Source organism: Acomys russatus, chromosome 13, assembly GCF_903995435.1.
Source record: "Acomys russatus chromosome 13, mAcoRus1.1, whole genome shotgun sequence".
Classification (NCBI taxonomy): Eukaryota; Metazoa; Chordata; class Mammalia; order Rodentia; family Muridae; genus Acomys; species Acomys russatus.
Window position 1 is genome coordinate 72,048,906 of NC_067149.1, and position 12,148 is coordinate 72,061,053.

A 12,148-nucleotide genomic window follows, 5' to 3' on the forward strand; every position below is an offset into this window, starting at 1 on the left:
CTTAAAGTATTTTAATTAGTTTACTTAGATGAAACACCATACCCAAAGCAAATTGCAGAGGAAATGATTTATTTGGCATTTTTTATTATATTAACTATTGCTGTGATGAAATAACCACATCCAAATGTAAGATAGGGAGAAAAGCTTTTATTCCACATTTTACTCCATCACTGAAAGACATCAGGGCAGGAACTCAAACAAAGTAAATATGTAGAAGCAGGAGGTGGTTATACAGAGGCCATGGAATGTTTATAGTTACTGGTTTGTTCATAATGTAATTCTTAGCCTACTTCCTTATAGAACTGAAGACTACTAGCAAAGGAGTAGCTCCAAACACAATAGTCTGGGCCACCCCCCATCAATCACTAATTGAGAAAATGCCCCATAGGCTTGGCTATAACCCAATCTTATAGGAGAACTTTCTTAAGTGATATTCCTTTCTCTCAGATAGCTTTAGCAAGTCTCAAGTAGATATGCATCTGTGCAGTGCATTTGGCATACACATCATCACTGTCCTTTGTTGGAGGAAGTTAGAATAGGAACTCATGCTGGGCAGGACCTATAGGCAAGAGCTTTGACCCAGAAGCCATGGAGGACAGCTGGCTATCTCACTGAGGCTGCTCAGCCTGCTTTTTTTTTAGATAGAACCCAGGACTACCTGCTCAGAGGTGGCACCACCCACAATGGGCTAGATCCTTCCACTAAATCAATGATTAGAGAAATACCATATAAGACTGCCTATAGCCTGATCTTATTGAGGCATTTATTCAATTGAGTCTTCCTTCTCTCTACTGACTCTAGTTTGTTTCACGTTGAGATAAAACTAGCCAGCACAGAAAGAAATATTAAACAAAAACAAACAAACAAAAACAAATGTTAAGAAATTGATAATACTAGTTTAAAAGTAATGATTTCCTAAAATTTAATCTTATATGGTTATATACAACATTCTTGTTAGGATAATGGTAGTAACCACATGCAGACAAATTAGTAGGAAAGGCCAGAAATCTGAGATTTTTTTGTATTATTTGTCAATGTAACTGCATCAGATAACTTACACTGAAAATCAGAAAATATTTTATGACATGTATTTATTCGATTAGAGTAGATAAAGTTGGAATACCATAAAATAAATAATTTCTCATTGAATTAATTTAACAGGAAATTAATACATAAAGGCTTGAGTTCATGACTATTTCTTTAATGTGTTGGATAAATGGTAGAACAAATCACACAGTACTGACAATGACTGCCTTTGGTCTGTCCTCAGCCAGACTCTGACAAAAATCCCTTACATCAGAGAGGTTGGCGTACAGATGATGGGCTGCTTGTGTTTGTGTTTCTGGCTATACTGAAAAAACTCTTCTACCCATTACTGCCTCTTTGTTAATTGACCTGAGAAAAGGGGAGCTAAAAACCACAACCAGAATTCCAATTAAAAGAACAATCTGGAGATGAAGAATGATCAGTTGATACAAAAACAAAAACAAAACAAACAACAGCATCAGTAACAACAAAACAACAACAACAAAACACACCAAAGTCATACTACTGAAGTAAATAATTACAGGCCAGATACATGATAGCCCTCCATTAAATATTTAGAGGACACTCAATAGCCATTCTGATTGTACACCAAGAAATGACCACAGGGCTACAATTAATGGAAATAGAGACTTAAATTATGGAGCCACAGGCAAGAGTGGAGAAATGTGCTTGAGATCGAGATACAGTTGGGGGCGGAACCATTTTCATTGCTGGTACACAGAAGGATTAAAATGGAGAAATCAATCCAGGATGATTTCTAGACATAGGAGCAAATGTCCTAGAAAATTTGTAGTTGCTCCATTTAATTTTTTTTTATTCTGGAGAAAAATGTAATAAAAATTTGTTTAATAGTATGCAGAAAATATGTTTGGGAATTGCATTCTATAAGAAAAGATTTTTAATCTTTTATAACAAAAATACCATTTTCCTTTCATGATCTACTTTGATTATACTTTTGATGGTATAAAAAGTTGAATTTTTATGACCTGGGCCAGTTCACACCTCATAGGCAACCTGGTAGTCCCTCCATTTCTGAGAGGTCACCATATCCATGCCAAACTTAGTGTGGTCACCTGATCTGAATAGTGCACTACAACCCAGAACTCCTGGAGTCAAGCAGTCTTCCTGTCTCAGCCTCCTGACTCTCTGGGTCTGGTCAAGGTATTGGAAATAAATGGCTGCAGATTGTTCAGCTCTAAATGGGGCTGTCATATCACATCCCCCAATCCCACTGCCTAGAATGATTGCAAAAGTTGGGTCAGAGAGGATGTAAGAAGCAGAACACAGAATGACTAAAAGGAGTGTTTTCAAGAAACAACAAAACAGTTACTCATATAAACTTTGTTGTGACCTGAAAAAGATCAAGCCTGATAGAATCCGATGATGGAGAGGGAAAGTTGGCAGGTGGTCTGGAGTGAAGTTCCACCCACAGCTGGGGAGTTTTGGCCACCCATTGCTGATGAGAAGGAAAGAATCATTTTTCTTTAAGGGTGTAATCCTTGACAGTTCTAGCACACTTCAGTGGATGATCACACATCAACTGTTTTCTGGCAGTACTAACTGGACTCAATGGATGCATTTAAAAACAAAACAGAACAGAAAATAGTGATACACAGTTGGGTGGGCAAGGAATGGGGGTGAATCTGGGAGGAGATGGGAGAGGGGCATGAATATGATCAAAGCATAATGTATGGAATATTTGAAGACTTAATAAATAAAACAAATACTTTAAAATAAAAAGGTGATTTTTTTGATACAATTCTATACTGGTCATGGACAAGCTAGACACTCATGGCTCACATAACTGAAAGTATATTCTTTTCATATATAGAATTGTTGCGGCATGACCTAAAGAAAAATACATACAGATGTACACTTGTGACTGAGCTACTGAAAACAGACAGAACAGATGAAAAAAGAGAATAATAAGAGGCATTAATTATAATGTAGTATAAGGGGCTTCAACCAGCATCCAAAGTCCTCAGCCTGCTAGGTTTATCAGACAAATTTGTGATCTTATTTGAGATATGATCCTTAAGAATTTGGATCTAATTTTAATTACTGCATTGAGATACAAATTATTTATCTAGATATAAAATTTTGGTACTGTGAACATCTTTGTTATGTTAGTTTCCAATGTAATGTGTCAAGACCACCAAACATCTCATGAATTTTATATATGAACACATTTATTCCTCCACCATTCTTGTTGTTTTACTTAACACACCACCATGGTGGTAAGAATTTAACATTACTGTCACACTGAGCACAATTTATTTTAAAGAGGATATATTTCTTGTAAAATTTTACCTATTGTCTTCCTACCAATATTCTTATGTGTTTAAAGACATATTCAAGCTGTATTGCTCTATTTCATTTTTTTACATTTATCCATAGAGATTTGGGATGTCTATAAAAGATAGCCACAATATATTTTCTCTATAAAGAGACACACTTGAATATTTGTCATTATTTATTATAGGAATCAGCATTCTCTTGACACTATTTCTTTATGTGCATATTTGAGTAAGCTAAAAAAAGCCTTAAGTGGCCACCCTTCTCTCAAAAGTATCTTTGTGATCACATCCATATAAATGAAGAAAAGCACTGGAAACATATATGACAGATATACATTAAAATCTGTACATATATATGTTTGTGTATATATATACATACACACACATATATATAATGTATGTGAAGAATAATCTTACAAACTGTATCTGTCATGTTCTCATTTGGAAAGCTACTAACCTGCACTCCTGGTATACTCAGGTAATCAATTTTATTCCTTCTCTAGTCTTTGACGGGATTGAAGACCAGACAGTTTAGTTTTACAATTAAGCTTAGTTGTTTAGGGATTAACATGTCTTTATGTCTAGATAGATGTTTTAATTTGATAATGATGAGATATGATAGATATTGGTTTACATTCAGAGTTGTAGACTCATCAAGATAGAAAAGATGTTTTCTTCAAGGATGCCAACTACAAATAACCAAAACACTAAGAATGTAACATTTATAAAATTCATGATTGTGTCATGGTTCTTCTTGCTATAGGTAGTATATTATATATATGTGTGTGTAATAATATAAATATATATAATAAAATTTAATAAAAATATTTAACAAAGCAATATTGACATGTTAAAAAATGGGGGGGGGGGGGCCTGGAGAGATGGCTCAGCAGTTAAGAGCACTGGCTGCTCTTCCAGATGTCCTGAGCTCAATTCCCAGCAATGACATGGTGGCTCACAAACATCTATAATGAGATCTGGTTTTGATGTGTAGGTGTACATGCAAGCAGAACACTGTATATGTAATGAATAAATCTTTAAAAAAATAAAAAATAATATAGACAATGATATGGATAGAGAAGCAAAGTGCTTCCAAATGTTAATGATAACAGTCCTGTTCTGAAATCAGTTGCATGTAACATAGGCAAGACTTGTCACTCTAGCAACATTCCAGGCACTCAGGAGTCTCTGTATCAATGACATCATCTCTTCTTGTATTGGCACATCTGATCTTAATGAAACCCTAGAAGTATCAGGTTGTACTAGATTAAATTATCCACACTTTGAAACCTTAACAGTGATAACATTCACATCATTTGACATTCTCAAGCATGACAAAAGAAGATCACAAGTTTTCAATTCATATGCGGAAAGCAAAATGAGTAGCATCAAAGTTGTCACGTTTCCTTGAAAGAGGAAAAAAATACAGATGAAAATATGCTTGAAGTGATCTGAGAATCAAAGACAGCAATTGTGAAAAACTCAAGAAAGTTTTAATCCATACATTGTTTAAGTTTCAGGAATCTTCAACTCTGAGAATAAATAATTGTACTTACCATACATTAAGGTTCTGCAAGCGGTGTGGCACATATTCATTTCTAATATACTTTTCTACATGGAAGTCAGCAAGCGGAAGAAATGCACCAATCATCATATCTCCTTCACAGGAAAGATATTCATCAGTTTTTGCATAGCAGTGACTGTCAGTTGAATCACACACAAAATTGGGAACGTACAGAAGCCCAAAGATAAAAATCCAGAACATCCTATTAACATGTGCATCTGCCCAGGCACAAGACTGATAGATACATATCTAATGATGTCCATCAGGTATATATTGATCTCAGGTGTTTGTGAACATGTGCGCTTCTCACTTTGTTGATGGGTGCAGCTATCACACTAATCAGCATGCAGTTTTTCCTGATACTTCCTCCATTGCCATTGAGAGTTTGGAAACGCTTTTTCCCTTAGGCTCCCTCTACATCTGAGTCCATGTTTTCTGCTTAAGAATAAGTTGGAAGCTATATTTTTTATTTTCTTCTCTAGCCACAGGCATCATGATGTCAGCCAAGAAGACAAACATCATAGCTCGGCATCAATTTTCCTATTAGGCTGTTTTGGCCAAATTGAGGCAGGAAACTTTTCATGTGACAACTTTGGCTGATGAAAACAGCAGCAGAGGTTGCTGCCATGGTAGGTGAATTGGGAGAAGGTCTGAAAATTCTCATGGCAGGCACACACAGACAAAATCAGTGGGCCATGCTTTTCCAAACCAAAGACAACCAATGAAGTCCCCTCTTCTTCCTGACTTTGGAAAAAGCCAATAGTCCTGCTGCATTGATCACTTCCAAATTGTGTACTTAACTCATATCTGAGTACAGGTGTCCTTAAGATCCACCCCTTCATGTAGAGCAGTGTGTTCATCCACTGTTTACCCTGCTTTGAAAAAACTAGTGTGTGAGAGAAATTTTTCTCAGTTCTATCAAAAGTATAATAACTTTAATGCCTCACAATGTGTCCTCTAATGTAATATACTGAGGGAAGCTATCCTGAGAAGGGCTCTATTTCTAACCACCAGGAGTTTAGGGCAGTGAATGTACTATATATTTTGATATTATAGTAAATATATTTCCCTCCCTCAAAATAAATTGACTCACCTAAGAAAGGACGGGAGAAAAGAATGAACAAAATCCAAGTGAAACTTTAAAACACTACAATATAAAATGGTTGTTTTCTTGGGCTATGGATGTTTATTTTCATTGGTTTTTGGTTATAAGTTATCATTGATTTTATTCAGAGAGAAAACAAGATTGGGCTCAGGGAGTTCTCTTTTTTCCTTCATCCTTCTGTCTTAGCTATAGAGATAATGGTGTAAAAGAAAGAAGGGGGAATATAGAAATAAATAGAGATGAGAGGTTAAAAAATAGATTGTTGTACCTACTTCTCAATTTAATGACTTAACAGATACTCACAAACAAGGTTATTTTTAATTCATGGGTATAGACTTATGTATATTGATGCAAAATAAGTTCAATTTTGAAATTTTGTTATAGAATTCAAATTCAAGATTATTCTTCACACACATTAAATATATTGCTCCATTAATAGGAGATCGTGTACCCATGCAATTCAAGTATATTACACATTTTACTTCCAATACTTTAAAGGTGTTATTGTAGGCTGTTTAGCATAATTATGTAAGACAAGTTAATTGTTAGTTCATCAACTCATGGTCATGTCAATTATCAGTCTATTTTTATGACAGGATTATATACATTAAGTTTATCAGATAGATAGGACTCTATAGATAGGTAAGGTAAAATCATTAGATAAAGTCTTCAGAAACCTCAGATACTTACAGACCATGGCATTTAAAGATGTTTTAATTATTTTAAGGGTCCTTTGATAGTCAGACAGGTTAACACCTGGCAACACCAAGCTTACCACAGAGAAGATGATGAGCATCAGAAAACCTCCTTATGGAGATGGCTTCAAATGAGGCAAAAAAGGCCACTAGGGAAAATGTCCTCGTTTCTGCTACAGACAGAATTATGCCTAAAATTGGGAAAGCTTCAATGCAGGAAGAGTTGATGGACAAACTCTGCCAAGACAAGCTAAGCAAGTCCTCAATAGTTCCTGCTTCACAAATATGATTGCCGGATATAATGGACCAGAAGGCTGAAGATAATGCTCCAATGTTCTAGAGATTTTGGGATGACTATCTGGGCAGCAAACTGTCTCTGTCATTTTTTCATCTTGGAAGCTGCTAACTTGCACTTCCTGTTTACTCAGGTAATAATTTTATCCTTCTCAAGTCTCTGATTGGGTTGAAGAACAGACAGCTTAGCTTTACAGTTAAGCTTAGTTGTTTAGGGGTTAAGATGTTTTTTGGTCTAGATAGCAGTATTTAGGAGGATAGAGATGAGCTATGATAGATATTGATTTAGATTCAGAGTTGTAGACTCTCCAGGATAAGAAAGATGTTTTCTCCAAGGTTACCACATATAAATAGCCAAAACACTATGAATGTAATATTTATGAAATTCCCAATTGTTTCTTTTTCCTTCTTGCTGTTTGTATTATATTGTACATATGTTTAGTAATATAAATGTATATGTAAAAGTAAAAAAAAATTAACAAGAGGAAAAAGTAAATAAAAACAGAGATTTTGTTTAATAAGAAAAAAATAGTATGTTGTTTTACTGTCCCTCCTCTTTCCATTTTCTGATCTCATCTTCAATATCTTTTTTCAGATACTTGATGTTCTTGTCATATATGTCTTTGACTTGCTTGGTTATAGTTACAAAGATATTTTATATTCCCTGTGGCTGCTGTGAAGGGTATAGTTTCCTAATTTCTTTCTCAGCCTGATTGTCATTTGTGTTCAGGAGGGCTACTGATTTTTTAAAATTAATCTTGTTTCCATCCACGTTGCTAAAAATGTTTATCAGCTGAGGGAATTCTCTGGTGGAATTTTTGGGGCCACTTATGTGTACTATCATATCATTTGCCATTAGTGATACTTTGATGTCTTCCTTTCTGATTTGTATCCCCTTGATCTCCTTTAGTTTTCTTATTGCTCTAGCAAGCACTTCAAGTACTATATTGAAGAGATAATGGCCAGAGTGGGCAGCCTTGTTTTGTCTCTGATTTTAGTGTAATTGTTTTGAGTTTATCTCCATTTAATGTGATGTTGGCTATTCAGTTTCTGTGTACAGCCTTTATTATGTTCATCCGTGATATTTCCAAGACTTTTATCAAGAAGTGGTTTTGTCTTTTGTCAAATGCTTTTTTTGACATCTAATTAAATAATCATGTGATTTTTTTTCACTCAGCTTGTTTATACAGTTGAATACATTGATGGATTTTTGTAGGTTGAACCATCTCTCCATCCCTAGGATAAAGCCTACTTGATCATGGTGGATGTTGTAATTGATGTTTTCTTGAATTCAGTTTGTATTTTATTAGTTATATTTGAGTCAATGTTCATGAGTGAAATTATTCTGAAATTATCTTTGTTGTGTCTTTCTGTGGTTTAGGTATCAGGGTGATTGTAGCTTCATAGAATGAATTTCTAAATGTTCCTTCTATTTTTATTTTGTGAAATAGTTTGTGGTGAATTGGTATTACCTCTTCTTTGAATGTCTGGTAGAATTCTGCACTAAAGCTATCTGGCCCTGCGACTTTATGGTTAGGAGTGCTTTGATGACTGCTTCTACTTCCTTTTGGGTTGTAGGACTTTTTAACTTTTTTACCTGATCTTGAATTATCTTTAGTACATAAAATCTTTTGATAAAATTGATAATTTTCTTTAGTTTTTTTTCCCCAATTTTGTGGAATACAGGCTTTCAAACTAAAACCTAATGAGTTCTTAAGATTTTCTCAGTGTCTGTTGTTGTGTCTGCTCTTTCATTTCATTTCTGATTTTGTTAATTAGGATTCACTTTCTCTGTGTGTGTTTCTGTCTGTCTCTCTGTCTCTGTCTCTGTCTCTGTCTGTCTCTGTCTGTCTGTCTGTCTGTCTGTCTGTCTCTCTCTCTCTCTCTCTCTCTCTCTCTCTCTCTCTCTCTCTCTCTCTCTCTCTCTCTCTCTCTGCCTCTTAGTTAGTTTGGCTAAGGGTTTGTCTATCATTTTCGTTTTCTCCGAGAACTAGCTGTTGTTTTTCTTGATTTTTTTTTATTGTTCTGCCCGTTTCTAACTTATTGATTTCAGCCCTCAGTTTAATCATTTCCTGTCATCTACTGCTCTGTTGTGTATTTGCTTCTTCTTGTTCTAGAGCTTTCAGGTGTGTAGTTAGGTTGCTAGTATGGGACCTCTCCAATTTCTTCATGAAGTCACTTAGTGCTATGAAATTTCCTCTGAGTACTGCTTTCATTGTGTCCCATAAGTTTTGGTATACTACACCTTTGTTTTCCTTGAATTCTAGAAAATCTTTAATTCTTTTATTCTTCCTTGACTCAGTGGTTACTGATTAGGGAGTTGTTCAGTTTCCATGAGTTTGTAAGCTTTTGTAGTTGTTGGGTTCCAGCTTGAATCCATGGTGATCTGAGAAGATATAAGGAGTTATTTGAATTTTCTTGCATCTGTTGAGATTTGTTTTGTGACTGACTATATGGTCAGTTTTGGAGAAGGTTCTCTGTGGTGTTAAGAAGAAAGCATATTCTTTTGTGTTTGGGTGAAAAGTTCTGTAGTCATTTATTAGATTAAAGACCTCTGTTACTTCCATTATTTTTTCCATTTAGTTTCTTTTCTGATGATCTGTTTATTGATGAGTGTGAGATGTTGAAGTCTTCCACTATTAATGTGTGAACATTCATGTGCAATTTACACTTGACTATTTTTTTTTCACAAACGAGAGTGACCTTGTATTTGGGGCATAGAAGATAGAAGTTCAGGACTGAGATGTCCTCTTGGTAGATTTTTCTTTGATAAGAATGAAGTGTCCTACCTCATCTCTTTCAATTAATTTTGGTTGAAGTCTACCTTTTTCAATATTTGGATGGCTCCTGCAGCTTGCTTCTTAGGTACATTTGCTTGGAAAACCTTTTTCCAGCCCTTTCCTTTGAGCTGAGGTCTATCTTTGTTGCTGAGATGTGTTTCCTGTATGCAGCAGAATGCTGGATGCTAGTTACAGAACCATTCTGTTAGATTGTGTCTTTATATTGAAGAGTTAAGTTCATTGATTTTGATAGATATTAATAATCAATGACAGTGGTGGTGATAGTGTATTTGTGTATATGTAACTTGGCCTTTACTCTTGACATGTTCAATATTTTTTCTTGTTCTTTAAGTATGATGATTTGGTTATTATGTGACAGGAGGAATTTATTTTCTGGTCTAGTCTATTTGGTGTTTGTAAGCCTCTTGTATTTTTAAAGGCATCTCTTTCTTTGGGCTGGGTAAATTTTCATCTATGATTTTCTTTTAAGTATTGTATGGTCCTTGGAGCCTGGAAATTCTTTTTCATCTATTCCTATATTTCCTAGCTTTTATTTTTCATGTTGTACTTGATTTTCTGAATGTCTTGCTTGCATCAGGAATTTTTTGGTTTAACATAATCTTTGACAGATGAATCACTTTTTTTCAATGATAACTTCTGTTGCTGAGGTTCTCACCTCCATCTCTGAAATTCTGTTTGTGATACTTACCTCCATGGTTCCTCTTCTCTTCATTAAGTCTCCCATCTCCAAGTTTTTTTCTTTCTGGTTTTTGTTTGTTTGTTTTTGGTTGGTTGGTTTTTTTGTTTTTTGTTTGTTTGTTTTGTGTGTGTGTGTGTGTGTGTGTGTGTGTGTGTGTGTGTGTGTTTTGTTTATTAGTTCTATTTCCATTTTCAGGTCTTTAAAATTTTTTACTAATGTTATTCCATTTTATTGCACTTTCTTCCATTTACCTGAGGGATCTATTCGTTTCATCTCACAATGTCTCTAACAATTACATAAAGATAGTCTTTTTATTTTATTTTATTTTATTAATTTATTTTTGTTACATCTCAATGGTTATCCCATCCCTTGTATCCTCCCATTTTCCCCTTACCCCCCTCCCCTATGACTGTGACTGAGGGATACTTCCTCCTTTATATGCTCATAGGGTATCAAGTCTCTTCTTGGTAGCCTGCTATCCTTCCTCTAAGTGCCAGCAGGTCTCCCCATTCAGGGGACATGATCAAATATGAGGCACCAGAGTACATGTGAAAGTCTTAGCCCATTCTTCACTCAACTGTGGAGAATGTCCTGTCTATTGGCTAGATTTGGGCATAAATATAGTCTTAAGGTCATTTTCTGGTGTTTTACCTGCAGTAGAATATCCAGTGTTTTGGGGTTTTTGGTTGACCTATGTTTCCTTGGTATTTATTGATTGTGTTCTTATAATGGGCTTTAGCCATATGGTTGTCTGTGGCATTGAATGTAAGCTCCTGTAACCTGCTTTCTTTCCTAGGCCTTTGTTGTTCACTGAGGTCCTACTGGTCTCCTCTAGACAGATCCTTAAGAAAGGGGACAAATCTGAGGCCTGATTGCAGGAGTGGAATACTGCTGGAACTGGGAATCCTTGCCTAAGTAGGCAAAGAACTCAGAATAGCCTGAGATCATGTGGGATTCCAGGACCTGAGAGACAGCTACACGGAGGAAAGTTGTAATTGTGTGTCCTCAATTCCCAAGATTTTCCCTCCAGTCCTGCAAAGAGCTGAACTAAAAGCTGGAAGGCTGCATCTGCAAGACACTGGAGACCAGCATCACCTTCTGGATGGGAGAAGACCAGAGGAATACAAAACTGCATTGGTATTTTTCATCTAACCTCTCTGAAGATTACTGGCCAAGCAAATACTGAGCCCTGGAATTGGGGATCTGAGCATGAGCAGGCAGAAAGCAAGTGGCCACCATCCTTGATCCTTTCAGCATGCCTGGACCTGGGAGACAGTTCAGAGACAACTGTAAGTGTGTGTCCTTAGCTCCTGTGATGTCCCCTACACTCAGGGAAAGAGCTGAATGGAAGGCTAGATCTAAAAGTCTCTGGAGATTGTGTTTTGGATCCTGCCTCTCTGATAATTGTAGGCCAAATAGACACTGAGCTTTGGAACTAGGGACTCGAGTTTGAGTATGTGGAAAGTACGGGTGCCTCAAGCCTGTAGGTTGCTGTCCAAGCAGTTGCTGAGCTTCCAGGGCCACTCAGTATCAACTAAGTTCTGACATCTTCAGACCTGGGTCCTATATTATCCTATTTTCAAGTCTGTCTCTAATGAGGAACCAACAGAGTTGTGTTTTGGAGATTGGGATGCTGTCTTCTGCACCCTACACAATTCGATTCTAC

General features: G+C 36.0%; 1 protein-coding gene across 1 annotated transcript in view; it reads right to left on the reverse strand.

Annotated features, from left to right (window-relative positions):
• LOC127197761 (vomeronasal type-2 receptor 116-like) overlaps nucleotides 1–5,109 on the reverse strand; it is a 55,506-nt gene extending 50,397 nt beyond the window's left edge. The window contains exon 1 of the mRNA XM_051155698.1: nucleotides 4,901–5,109. Within this exon, the coding sequence (XP_051011655.1) occupies nucleotides 4,901–5,109 (209 nt within the window). The remainder of the gene's footprint in view (nucleotides 1–4,900) is intronic.
• Nucleotides 5,110–12,148: the final 7,039 nt, after the last annotated feature.